Source organism: Echeneis naucrates, chromosome 6 (assembly GCF_900963305.1).
Source record: "Echeneis naucrates chromosome 6, fEcheNa1.1, whole genome shotgun sequence".
Classification (NCBI taxonomy): domain Eukaryota; kingdom Metazoa; phylum Chordata; class Actinopteri; order Carangiformes; family Echeneidae; genus Echeneis; species Echeneis naucrates.
In genome coordinates, this window is record NC_042516.1 from 3,362,740 (window position 1) to 3,377,408 (window position 14,669).

The following is a 14,669-nucleotide window of genomic DNA, read 5'->3' on the forward strand; positions in this document are numbered from 1 at the left end:
ACACACACTAACACAGATACCAAGCCTGATGAAATGATTATTTCCTGAAGTACACCACCAGTGGAATTACACCTTCATTATGTGGTCAGTATGTCCAATCTGTACATCACAGATAACTATGTGATCAGGCCTTTTGTCAGGCAGTACACACACAGTTTTTTTTTACTGAAGGTGCACAAAAAGCTTTATCTGTTTGAGTGGCAGGGGTCCAAGGCTGCCAACAGTGACCTGCTCTGGAGCAGACTAACACAGATTGACAAATAATGTATGAGTAATCCACTAACTCTAAAACAGATATTGTTCACCACACAGTTTTGACCTTTACCAGCTCACATTTGCTGTTGTTTACCATGCTGAACAGTGACCCCTCCCACCACCACAAATTCCTAAACTTAGATCACAACCATTACCAACAACTGCTCTTACTTGCTCATCATACAAGAGCATTTGCACTGTCATTGCATTGGAGCATGCATATGTGTCTGCTTCAGTCTTCAATACCTCATCATAAATAATAATAGTCAGTATTTCTCTCTCATTGCTTCATTGTTGTTAGACAGTCTGGTGTATTTTCTTTTACATTTTTGGAGAAGTTATGGCATCTTATCAGTGAGATTTTGGATCTTCTTGAAAAATTGCTTAATGAATTTATTGGATTTTTCATATAGCCATTGAACAATAACACCACAGTTTAACACCAAAGTGAAAAATGGTACATTAAAATTTCACTTTTACATTTCTGTTTTTACAACAATGATCATTTAAAGCTCATAGGAGGTGGTAAAGTCTGTGAAATGACAATTTCAATTAGAAGTGTAAGCTATTGGACTTCATGTATAGTCCTTGGTAATTCAAAAAACATGGAGGTTGTTTTGAGGTTGACAAACGAAAGGGACATCAGCGAACTTGGTGTACTCATGATATTATCCTCAGTCTGCAGCCTGACAGGAATCTGACTCATAGCTAAGATTCCAAAGTACTTTTCATTTTAATTGATTATCAGCAAATATTCCTTTAAAAATGTGGTTAATATTGAACGGAGTATTTTGCTGACGGACAGAATGAGCTCCTGGACAAAAGGTTGCACTATTCATCATGAAGAAAGTATTGATGCAATTGATGAGATTGACTGTAAATGTGGTGCCAAGATAAACCCCACCTGGATAGTAGAACATAGAAGGACGTTCAAGGACGAAAATATCACCTGCCTCCCACTGTAAAACTTTAACTTCACTCCAGGAAGTAGTCACACTGTGACCAATTCAGCTTTGTACATTTTCCCAAAGTGCACAGTATCACTTTCAAGCTTACAGGAAGATTTAAAATTGGGATAATCCTGTTTTACTTCTGGGGCACACTGTTGACCCAACCTTAAGCATGACCTTGGCAAGGAGGAATAAGATGTATTAAATGATAATGTCCCTCGTGAACCTTTTTGTCAAGCTTTGCACAACAACTTGCAGACTCCAGATGACGTTATTGATGTCTATGCTGTTGTAGTCTTGATGTTAATCAGCTTTTTAACCCACATAGAGAACCACCCTGGCAAACTATGAACACCACCTTGGTGACCCAGTCGGATTGTCCTGATGTGAAAGTCCCCATCTTTCTTTTCTTCACCATTGGATTAGCAAGCCTGGCTGAGAACGTTCTGGTTGTAGTAGCGGTGACATGCAACAGGAACCTCCATTCGCCCATGTATTATTTCATCTGCAGCCTGGCTGCCTTCAACACCATCGCCAGCCTCACCAAAACTTGTGAGAACCTGATGATCACATTTGCAGATGTAGGACACTTGGAGAAGAAAGGTCCTTCTGAGACCAAGCTGGATGATGTGATGGACTGTCTGCTGTGCATGTCGTTCCTTGGCTCCATTTCCAGTTTCCTGGCTATTGCTGTAGACCGGTAAGGAATTCTAAATGTAGGGATTTAATTTGATCACAGAAACATTAGGCAGGTATTTATAAGCAACTGCAACAGTTAACTCACTTGTTTTCATTTTCAGTTACATCACAATCTTCCATGCACTGCGATATCATAACATCATGACAATGCAGCGCACCAGGGCCATCCTGGGTGTCATTTGGATAACATGTGGGATGTCGGCTATATCCATGGTGACATTCTTTGCCTCCACGTTTATCATGATCTGCTTTGTCAGCTTTTTCATAATTTCTTTGGTGATTATATGCTTTCTCTATGTCTATATGTTCATGCTGGCACGCATCCATGCTAGGAAGATTGCAGCTCTTCCAAGCAGTGGGGGGAGGAACTGTCACCATCAGCAGCGCTGGGGTAGCAGTATGAGGGGGGCCCTCACTCTCACCATTCTGTTTGGGGCATTCATGGTATGTTGGGGGCCATTTTTCCTTCATCTTATCATTATCATGGTGTGCCCCACAAACCCATACTGTGAGTGTTACCGATCATTGTTCCAGCTACACATGGTGCTGCTGATGAGCCATGCACTTATCGACCCCACCATTTACGCGTTCCGCAGCCCAGAGCTCAGAGAAACCTTCAAGAAAATGCTGCTTTTTGCAAATTGGAAATGATGCCCATAGAAACATCCTTTAGTGGCCTTTATTTAACCTTGGAAACAGTGGCTAATCCACTTTCACCAGATTACATGCATTTACTTCTAGGAGGGAACATAGACCTGTACTGTTGATGAGCAGCTATGGGTGCTCCAGCAAAAATTTGCCTTTCTTCCTTTAATTTTCCCTGCCTGGGATATCACTCAAACCAGATCAAAGCTACTTGGACAAATTCCCTTTGCTCTTCAGTGTGTGAAAAAGCACATGTGACTGACTGTTCTGCATGCACCAAGTGAGTGTGTACAACATGGAGCCAGAAGTGTACCCCCTTTGAACATGGAGAAATTTTTGATGATTTAATCACCAAACAGGTAACCGATTAAAGCATGAGCAATTTACAATGTCCAAAATTTAAACCATTGTTAAGCTGTATTAATGAGCCCAAAATTCAACCTTTCTGTCAGCTTAAACCCATCAGGTGTCTCTTATCAACAATGCGTTTCCTTTCACAGAACTGCTGAAGTGTTTTTGTCCATTTGTCACAGTCTCATAAATGTAATATTTCAGGAACACCTTGAAGAAATGTTTTAAACGTTTATTCAAATATTAACTCAAAGGTTCAATTATTATTATTAGATTTAGTCATTTAATGTCAAAAGTCAAGATCTCTCAAGGTGCACTAAGTGATGAGGTGTATTTTAAGGCTGTAACGAGTAATTAAAACACTGCGTCACCATCCATTTCAGATGTTGGCCTACAACATGTGATCGAGTGAGATGGTTCAACACACACACCTGATGAGTCTGGCATCCTTAGCACACAGCAAAACATTTTATTCAGTTCTTTTTGGAACTTTCAGGAGGATGTTCGACAAGAAAATCACAGTATAGTATTGAGAGTTGCAGAAACCCCAAAGCGGCAGTTTGTTAAAAATGAAAGCATTAAATTTGATAGGAGTAAAACAGCGTGTGCTCATTTATACTGTTTAGAGAATGGATTTGCATCTGTTGATCTCTTCCCTGCGTCACTAGCTGTCTAACCATCCACTCCTCCAACAACGTTACTTTCTCTCACGACTCTTGTTTCACCCCGATTGCTAATCTTTTCCAATACTGCTCATAGAGTCATACAATTATTTTTTGAGGCATATCTTCAATAATCTGTTTTACTTACAGAACAAGCTATTATTCCCAATTGTAGAGCAAGGACCTCAGCATCATTCACACCTACCTTTAGCTCCTGGTGGGAACAATGATAAGAAAACAGCCCTTTGTCTTACTGCTTGCTTTTATTCTGATATCTTCACAACAAATTAAATTGTTAATTTTAGGCATCATTGATTCAACCCCACAGCTGTTGTCCTTATCTCACTGCGCAATAACAGAGGACATGCAATTAGTAGTCAGTATGTGGGTGTTAACTCTGCCCGGAGTTATATGATGTCACACCATTATGTCAGCAGTTGGGCTGCTGTTTCTGTGGGAACAAGAGCTAAGTGCTTCATAAGCAACAGAAAAAAGGCAAAGATGTCTCACTGTACAGGCGAATGCAAACTGAGAAAAACAGAGATGGGAAAAGACAATACATGCAGTCTTATGAGTTTGTTTTAATAAAAGCATATTTATTTAGTATACAGTTGTGTATGGTATCATAATTGTTCATCGGAAATACACCATAGAACAAAAATTAGATTTTTTTTTGTTTGTTACCAAAACAGCTTTCATTTTTTTCTGCATGCATGAAGATGCTATGAATCATTGTGAAGATACAAATATCCCAAATATCTCACCGTCCTTTGCAATTAATATTAATATGCAACACTGCAAAACAAATACTCTACATCTTCCACATAACAATGATGCGTATTTTATTGTTTGAAAAGCAGTTTGAGCTGATAAGTGATTTATTTTATAAAGTTCTTTAAAGGAGGTTAGGCACCACGGAGACACACAATGAAGCTCTTTGCACATTCAGTTTTTACATTTCGAGTATAAACCTATGAGAGATTGAGTTTCTTAAGTTTAACACACAGTAGTAAACAGAGGCAGAGATTCAGTAGCAAACTGTTCACTCACTTGCAGCAAGCAAACAACAGTAACATACTATCAGACTCCACTGTGTCTAAGGCTGTAGAGAAATAAACACAGAACCCAATTGGATTATCACACTCCATAATTACATCATAAATATTCCAGCTTCATTTTTCATTGAAATATAATGTGATGATAATGTGAACAATAATGAAGCCTTAACTCATCTTCATCCCTCCCATCTCTCCCTCCCATAAGACAAGGAGACTTTATAATAATGATTAGAAATAAAAATTAAACCTCTGATTAGAAAAATAATATCAATATTGACTTATTGACTTAATCACTCATCAGTTTAGTTTTCTTATCTTATAATAATAGATTTAAAAAAATTGCAGCACATCTTCATACTTTCCTACTGCATTCATCATCAGACAAGGAGACTTTATAATAATGATTAGAAATAAAAACTAAACCTCTGATGTCTCTGATTAGAAAAATAATATCATTATTGACTTATTGACTTAATCACTCATCAGTTTACTTTTCTTATCTTATAATAATAGATTTTAAAAAATTGCATCACATCTTCATACTTTCCTACTGCATTCATCATCAGACAGAAGAGCAAAAATATGAAGTGAGAAACTTGATGACAATTCATGAACTTATTTACAGAATATACTCCTGAATTGAGTCAATGGAAATTGCTTAAAGAGTTCCTTTCCTTTTTCAGTTCCAGTCATGGGATTATATAATTTACATTTGAGTTTCACTATTTGACATCCCTACAATCACATTTAAAGCATGTATCATAGTTCCTTTTCATGTCATGCAAAGTACAGTGGCTTTGACAATGTTGCTTGTGATTAACCATCTGAACTGGTAAAATGTTTCATAGGGTTTGACTACACCAAAACATTGTAATAATACAAAATGTAAGATTTTGGACAATAGTAAATTACTACTCTAATATGACTTTAAAGTGAATAAACAGCTGTTGACTTGTAAAGTACATCTTGCAGTCCGAAGTAATCATAATACATGGAACCTCACAGCCATGTGAGCCAATTTGGGTTGGACAATTATTAAAAAGATTGTTTTTATCAAAGCAGCAGAAACGGATTATTTGCACACATCTATCTTGTGAAAATGTGTCTCACCCATGAACCAACTGAGATGCTGGACACAAGGTCAATGATAACATAGCCTCCATCAGTGATAAGAAGTGGTCAGTAAACATTTATCGTACTTTGTGAAGTGTCCTCTGACTTTACATAGTCGTTTGGACCTAGCAGTAACACTAACCACAACAATTAATGAATATTAATAAAAGGGAACGCAGAAAAGCATGCATTGTTAAAATAAAAGTGTTCCTATATGCAGTGTTGTACTCATGATAGTGGGTGACAAATGAAAGGAAAACCAACATTAAAGGTGTTCAGTCTCTTCTTACAAAGCATCATCCTTCATTTACTGCTTTGATGTGGTGGTGAAGGGGTGCTGTCATGGGTTAGACAGCACCCCTTCACCACCATCAGTCCAAGTCCAGTCCAGTCTAATTGTTCACTTAGGTAATTCTTTGAAGGTCACATCATACTCCTAAATCCCCCAGTGATGAGGCACACTGCCATCCTGTTTCTTCATTCCTCTTTCAGCCTTTTCCTTTAAATTGTCATTTATCTGTAGATTTGGAAAAAAAAAAAAAGGTCATCCAGGAGAGTGATGAATTTTCACTCATTCCTCTCAGTCTGTGTCAGTCAGTTCTTACCTGTCAGAGCACAGAAGTTATTACAGATGTTCCGCAGGCTGCAACAGCAGAGGATCTCCTTAAAAGTCTTCCTCATCTCCTGGCTTCTAAAGGCGTAGATCAGCGGGTCAATAACAGAGTTGCACATAATGAGGATGAGGTACATGTTGAAGTGGGACATGAAGCACACGCAGTAGAGGTTCCGTGGACAAGAGATCATCAGAATCAGGTGGAGAAAAAAGGGGGCCCAGCAGACAATAAAGATCCCCAGCAGGATGGTCAGTGTTATTGCCCCCTTCATGCTGGCTCGCTGGTGAATGGAGTTGTAGCCAGGCAGGGCTGCAATTCGCTTCACGTGCGACCGGGCTAGCATAAACATGTGGCTGTACAGGGAGGCCATGATGAGCAGCATGGCGAAGAACATACAGACCAGGCAGATGATAACGGGGGTGGTGTCAGAGTAGACGATGAAGACTATACCGCAGCCTGTGCAGAAGGTCCAGATTCCCATGATGATGCAGCCAGCTCTCCTCACTGTCATAATGTTGTGGTATCGCAAGGCATAGAAGATAGTGACGTATCTGTGGATAGCAAAGTATAATGATTTCAAAAAGGAGTCAATGATTTTCTGTCAAAGTTTACAAGAAACCTATAAAATTTTGAGTTGACCACTCCAATAACTAAACATCTTATCTTTGAGGTTGGGACAGAAGTGAACAGGTCTCCCGTTTATCACAGGGCTGACATTTAGAGACAAACTACTGGAGCACTATAGGACAAACCCAGCAAGTGACTTGCAAAATAAACTATTAAATTGTGACCTTTTTGCAAATAAATCACAACGCCAATTGCTATTTGACGATTGAAGGTCCAGTACCAAATATACATTTTTTAATTTGTCAGTGTGTGTGATTTTTTTTAAGCGTCAGTTTAGATCCATCTATCCTACATCTGTCTCAACAGAGTTGAGCTTTGAGGAAATCCCTTGGGTCCAAGGATATTTTTGTATACCAAAGCCATTGCCTCTCTGTAGTTATGGAGACTCACCACTTTGTTCTATACAGGGTTACAGGAACAGAATTCTGAGGTACTGCAGATAATATGTGCAAACTTATGTACCTTTTAAAGGGCTGCATTGATATATAATTGCAGTCAAACAAAGTTGGGAGCATTAGCTACAATTAAAATGAAAACAATTAAACCCTAACCCTAACCCTAACCCTGCAATTTAGGAGGTAGCATATGTTTACTAGCTAGAATGGAAATTTTCCTCCTTCTCATGAGGTTTATTAGCTCATTAAAAACATTTTCCTAATGGGTTCATGGCCTCAGTCTTCTTCAATATAACATGGTGCTCATTTGTGCCACTTATTGGAAAATGTACCATAAAGCATAGAGTCTGCATTAGGAGGCTGAGAACACAGGAAATACAGCAGAACACAGTAAAAACAGGATCTAATTTTGATCAATTAAATTTTGCTAGATCAGACCCAGTACCAGTCCTTAGGATGTCCAGACAGTCAACATTAGTTCAAATCAAATCAGGTTTATTTATATAGCCAAATCATAACAAAGTTACATGGCACACTTTATAAAATGATTTAAAGAGACCCAACAGATCCCCCGATGAGCAAGCACTTGGTGACAGTAGTAAGGAAAAACTTCCGTTAAGAGGCAGAAACAGTTCAGTGTAATGTTGCGGACAGTGAGCAATGGCTGTGTATTCATCAGAAGTCTCAGTTGGCTGATTAGATCTGAATTTGGATTGCCTCACTTCTATATTATTGTGCAATACTAGCCATCAGTCACTCAATGCAAAGTCTCCATGGCTGTACATTCATTTATTACACATACACATGCCTTCAATCATGCCAATCTGTAAGTGTCCACACTAAGCTCAGCTCTATTCCAACACTGTACAACAGATGGGCTCACCACCTTGTGCATAACAACATCACAGCAGAACAATTAATAAATTCATTCTCATTCAGATTTTTGCTCCCTGGTATCCCTCCAAAAAAAATATGGCTACTACATTTCCCTATCACTCACCTACATAGTATTTTCTAATAAACCGTCCCTGCCTGCTACTGATTAATTAGTGCTTTCTGCCTCATAGAAACTGAAAATGACTCAGATGATATTGTTGTGTAATTTCCTTATGAAACAAATTAGGTGCAGTACTTCACCAACAAATGCATTTTCTTGCCATGTAGTTTCTGTAAAAGAATGAAATCATATATTTCTTTTGCTAGCTAAATACATTTTGTGGCTTATGTTTCTTAGTTAAATCTATGAGTTTTGTGTATTGAGTTATGCAATTATGGGGATCATGGCAGCATAGTGGTTAGAGCTGTTCAAGTACCAGATGTTCATGGGTTTGAGTCCATGACCTGGGGCCTTTCTGTGTGGAGTTTGCATGTTCTTCCTTTGCCTGTGTGGGTTTCCTCCAGGTACTCTGATTTCCTCCCACCATCCACAGACATCATGTTTGGGTTAATTGGTGACTCTAAGTTATCCGTAGGTCTGAGTGTGAGTGGTTGTTGGTCTCTGTCTGTCTCTGTGTGTTGGCCCTGTGATGGACTGGTGACCTGTCCAGGTTGTACCCACCCTCGCCCAATGTGAGCTGGGATCTGCTCCAGCACCCCCCACGTAAACTGTAGAAGATTAATGAATGAATGGATTGCAATTATGAACAGAGCCTTTTGACAGTGGGTAAAAACACAAATGTTTTTAGTGAAGTGTTTGTATCTATTCATATACACCAAAAACTGTCATTACCTGTCCACAGCAATGGCCAGTAGGCTGCACATCGATGCAACAACAGAGATGCAGATCATAGAGTCAAACACATTGTCCATTTGCCGGATGAAGTGCTCCTCCACCACCAGCTGCTTGTTGTTAAGAAGGTAAATGATGATGGTCTCCCAGGCGTTGGACACACTCACCAGCATGTCTGCTACGGCCAGACTGCAACAAGCAGATAAGTTAGGGCAAGTGAAGATCATTCTGATTCAGCACTTAACTTCATCAGGATCATTTGTAATCGGAAGATAAGATCGGAAGATATGAAGATATGATTATAATCAGCCTCCACATGATGGAGGCTGATTATAAATAAATCATATCTTCCGAAATGGAATGGGATTTATTGACTGTTGTTTCAATGTTGATTGAATATTCACACTGAAATGATGAATAAATAAATAAATAAATAAATGCCTGTACTGGCTGAGTGTGCTCTGTGCACTCGAGCCTCTGCCCCACAAAGCTTTCTGCCTTTTCATTGTGCCATGTGCTGCTCCAGCAGGTTCATTCCCCAACTTCTCCAGTGCTAATTGGAACCTCTCCTTTTCTCCCAAGACCCCTTTCACTGTCTTTCACATTAAATTAATTGCTAATCTCCCCTCTCTAACTTGGTGTCTGGTTCTGCATCCTAAAGAATCTGCTAGATTACAATCCACAGAACAATCTGGTCATTGCGTGGACCCAGCAGATGAAGACTCCCCACTGCACTTTAAAAGGAAAACAAATCTTATGAGATGGCTTCCTCCAGGATCTGATAGACACTATCAACCTCATTACCACCAAGCTCAGCCAATTAAACATGCAAAGTGTACTTCCTCCTGCCAACACAGCCGTGTTTGTGGATGGTGGCTTGGTGTACCCTGTAGCCCAACCCGTCCCATCATTTCCCTCCAGAGGGCATTTTCTTTGGTCCCTGAACATTATTCTGGTGATGTATGCACATGACCTTTGACTTTGTGTCTTTCTCAACTTAACAAATGGACATAACACAAGACGGTTTAAGATGACAGAAAAGCTGCCCTTTGGGCTCCTTTTACAAACAAATCAGTGTTTGATTGTGTTGGTACAGAAATTAATTAAAATAATCTTATCAATTACATGATCTTTAATTAATTCATCAAAATAAATCACATCATGACTAATCTAATGATACATTTACAAATGGCACCTTAAGGAAAGTGGCTCAGTCATTCCAACAGTGATCTTGCATTTTTGTGCTTTGTGCTTTTCCTGGATTTTACAAGTGTTTCATAGTTTCAATTTCAGATTGCAAGAGATATTAACCCACATTGAAACATGGTTTTACTTTATTTCGAACTTGAGTTCTTACTCATGCTGTCAAGCTGTCATTGGCACCACTGCTAAATAAAATTTTATTTATAAACGTCTACCACCACCCAAGTCACATCTTGGTCTGAACACCCAGGTGATATTCTCCCGCGCTATGACGCACCTGAGGCCGCCCCTGTGTCTATGTTACTCCCCGAGCACCTGCTGTCGTTTTTTAGAGCTTTATTCAGCCCACTGTAGAAAGACAAGAGGAACTCTCTGATTTTCATGCCCGCCAGTTGGATGCCATGTTGGGCGTGGAGGAAGAGGATTATGGGGAACAGGAAGCTGTCGGCGAGTTTTGTGGCGGAGAAGAGGAGTCCAGAAATGAGGAAGGAGCCACAGCAGAGCTGGCTGCAAAGGACTCTTCCACAAGGAGTTTGTGGAGGTAATGGCACAGCAAGGCTGTGAGCTGGCATAAATGGCAAGTCTTTACGCGCTGGTGTGCGGTGCGTAGGGAGGTCCGATTTACTGCAGTATAAGGGTTGTTTTGTGTTTCCTTCAGAGCATGCTAGACAAAGGTTTGTCCCCCTCCTCCTTAAAGGTCTACTTGGCAGCAATTTCTGCCTGCCATGTTGACATTGTGACGGTGCTGGAAGCCTGTTGGCACAGTCGAGTTGCCCTGTCTACAGCGAAGAGACCCAGTTATTTGATTGCCTTATCAGTACAGCAATCATGCATAATGCGTAATCCCGTTTATCAGCCGAAGAATATTGAGGCTAGTTTTAGATCTAGGGTTGTGGCTCTATTAGCATTCTAATTGGAGGAGATGTCCTTGGCATGGGCAGCTGAATATCTTGTTGGCCCTGGGGTCATCCTAACGATGTTTTGTGCTGCAGCTCTTTCTGGGGTGCTGTCCGTGTTTGATGAGGACCATGTTATTTTACTGTTCTTGGATAAATATGTCTCTCTGTCAGCTTGGGTCAAATCTTCTTCATCTGAAGATGCTTCTTGGTCTGTGTTGTATTCCTCCTCATCTTCTTCTTCAGATACCTCTTCTTCCGCATCATAGTGTTCTTGCTCATCCTGAACCTCTGGAAAAATCTGGTCCAGGACCTGCTGGACAGTGATATGTCCAGTCATGGCTTCAGCAAGTAACCAACTGGAGATTCGTTCTCTGGGGGTTCCTCTCCACTGAATTAGCTTTTTTTGTTTTGTCTGGGATCTTGTGAGGGGTTAGCTGCAGGTCAGAGGTGAAGGTGCAAATTCAAGTTCAATTCATACATCAATAGGAATCCAGTTTCTTTGTTGTGTGTATGTGTGTTAGAGAGAGTTTGTGTTTGTGGCCTTTGAACTTTTTTCTGTCATGTAAATGCTTTTATAACACACGGGTCAAAAATGACCATTACCATGCAGAGGATGAACTCTGAAGAGATGACTTACTGACTAATAACGTATGTGGTGAAATGTATATGGAATTCCTCAATAAATATCCCTACATGGCAAACTCACTGAAACATCTATTTTATGTTGTAGTTCACCTGCAGACAAAGAAGTACATGGGTGAGTGGAGGTTCCTGTTCTTCGCAATTGCTATGATGACCAAGATGTTCTCCAGCAGAGAGATGATACCCAGGATCAGAAAGACCTGAGAAGAGAAGGATATCATTCAACGCATTTACATTTTGATGGTAATACATTTAAAAGTCTAAAGAGAAAAAAATGGTCTATAGAAGCTACAGCCTGAATATATGAACTGATCAAATTACTGTCAAATTGTAGCGTGTGAGCAATTTGCATGGGGAAATGTACAAAAATGTAATTCATGCAAAACACCATCATTTTTGTGCACATCACAAAACTTCCATGGAAACATGTTGCTGCAAAATCTTGAATCAGAATGATTTGATTCAGAAGGAAAAGACATGACACAGTAGTGAGTTTTGGCCTCTGCAGTCTTTAAAGGGGTCACAAGATAAAAACAACAGATCATTTTGTTGACATATATGAAAGAGGAATAGCAAATACAACAGAAAATACTCAAAAACCTGACAGTGTTAACAAACCAACACAGAAACATTAGGGGTTTGTCAGTTTAGTGTTACTCACACACAAACACACACCTCTATAGCAATGTGGACCTGCTCGCATGCTACAGGTTTGGAAGTACTGGTCTTGTCTGGGAACAGTAGAGGGGGCATGGTGTAGTTTTGGTGGTAGTAACCCCAGGTGGAGTTACCCAGGAGACCCTCCTCATAGTAGGGAGACTCATCAGAAACATTCATCCCTGCTGTGGCTTGGGTCAGGTTACTGCTGTTCATGTTGAGATGGCATTTTCTAAGCAGACTGGAAAGGAAGAAAGACTTCACTGTGAGCTGCAATATTTCACATTACCTGGAATATACAGACAGACCTAATGAGAGTTTTGACAGCGCAGTGTCAAGTGTGCTACATATCATTCAGCAACAAAAGCCAAAGTCGTCTTGGTCGTTGAAGCTGGACAAGCAGTGGACAGCGGGTACAGCTAATGATCCCAAACTCACAGCAAATTCAAATTTTTGATAAGCAATTTTTAACCGTTATAATGTGTAAAATGAGGTGTAAAATGAGGCACTACAATCAAAACTACACACACTCTTGTCAAAGTCAAACTTTAGAACCAAAAAACAAATTCATATAACACATTTTCCACTTGTCTTGATTGGACTGATATGTGGAAAACAGTGTATTTTTGGGGGAAGTCATGTTATAAAGTCATGTGAAACATCAATTATCAAAAGATTACATTTAAATGAAGAAACCTTTATATGGTGTTCAGTCACACTGTCAGCTGACCAAACATAATGAAATTAAAGTTTGTTTGAAATGCCCCATTTTGCTTATGAAAGACAAGAGCAAAGGTCCCATACATGACACTTACGTGAGTTTGGGCCAAAGAAAAGCCTTGTGTGAAAATAAACCCTACAAGTCTTTCCTGCGGGAAAGTGTCTCTCCTATTTCTAAACTCATGACTGGGCTAACAAACCCTCTGGTGATGTCAAATGACTCAATATTGTTGTGTACATATTTGCACAGGGGCCGCATCAGCTCCTTTGCTTAAAAATTCACAGTATGAGACATTGCCAGAAATAAAGGGATTAAGTATGGGCATTGAACAGAAAAGAGAAGGGAGTAAATAAGTAGATGACAAGGTAAAACTGATCAGGCGAATTTAAAGTGTCACACTTAGTTTTTTTATTATGGTAGCAAATTTGGTCGGCAGGGGGTGCTGGAGCCAATCTGAGCTCACACTGGGTGAGGCCCGGTACACTCTGGACGGGTCACCAGTCCATCACAGGGCCAACACATAGAGAGAGACAGAGACTAACAACCACTCACACTCAGACCTATAACTTAGAGTCACCAATTAACCCAAACGTGTTTGGACGGGGGGCAGCACAGCGGCGTAGTGGTTAGCGCTGTCGCCCCACAATAAGAAGGTTGTGGGTTTGGTTCCCAGCCCTGGTCCTTTCTGTGTGGAGTTTGCATGTTCTCCCCCTGTTTCCTCTCATTGTCCAAAGACATGCATGTATATGTTAACTGGCAATGTTAAATTGACCGTAGGTTGACCGTAGGTTTGAATGTGAGTATGAGTGGTTGTTTGTCCTTGCATGTTGTGTACACCCAGGGTGTACCCCGGTCCTTGCCCAATGTGTGCTGGAATTGGCTGGAATTGGCTGGAATTGGCTCCAGCAGCCCTGCAACCTGGAAATAGATAAAGTGGATGAAAGTGATTGAGTGTTTGGATGGCAGGAGGAAACCCGTACAGGGAGAACATGCAAACTCCCCACAGAAAGGCCCCAGGCTGAACCTGCAACAGCCCTTGCCATTATTGTGCTGTCCCCAAAAGTTTCAATGTTCTCAGTGGCTGAAGAGATGTTATCTCAATTGGTTATTTTAGTTTGACACAAATTGCATATCTTTATCCATCCATCAATCTAGTATGGATTGTCACAAGGCTGTCACAAGGCTGATTTTATCATGAACACATTCAGAAGCTGACCTGTTATAATGACTCAAAATTACATCCTATATTAATATAATCCAGAATAAAGACAGTGAAAGTGTTTCATCAAAGCCTGTATCTGACACATGCATATGCTCTGATGAAACAAATTCTAAGTTTTAATCAGCAAAAGACATAAAATGTAAACAAATTCCTGTTTTCATCCACTTGAAGTTGATGAATTGATGCTACGCTTTACGTTAGTAGTTTAGATTGGATTAGACACACAC

The 14,669-nt window shown here is 40.1% G+C and overlaps 2 protein-coding genes across 2 annotated transcripts; one reads left to right on the forward strand and one right to left on the reverse strand.

Annotated features, from left to right (window-relative positions):
• Positions 1-1,552: 1,552 nt before the first annotated feature.
• Positions 1,553-2,555, forward strand: mc2r (melanocortin 2 receptor). Its single transcript, XM_029503669.1, has 2 exons — positions 1,553-1,905; positions 2,006-2,555. The coding sequence occupies exons 1-2, from the start codon at positions 1,553-1,555 to the stop codon at positions 2,553-2,555; spliced, it is 903 nt and encodes a 300-aa protein (XP_029359529.1).
• Positions 2,556-6,327: 3,772 nt separating this feature from the next.
• LOC115044598 (melanocortin receptor 5-like) lies at positions 6,328-12,691 on the reverse strand. Its single transcript, XM_029503720.1, has 4 exons — positions 12,518-12,691; positions 11,936-12,042; positions 9,099-9,287; positions 6,328-6,898 (listed from the first exon to the last, which is right to left on the reverse strand). The coding sequence occupies exons 1-4, from the start codon at positions 12,677-12,679 to the stop codon at positions 6,328-6,330; spliced, it is 1,029 nt and encodes a 342-aa protein (XP_029359580.1). The 5' UTR covers positions 12,680-12,691.
• Between the last annotated feature and the right edge of the window lie 1,978 nt (positions 12,692-14,669).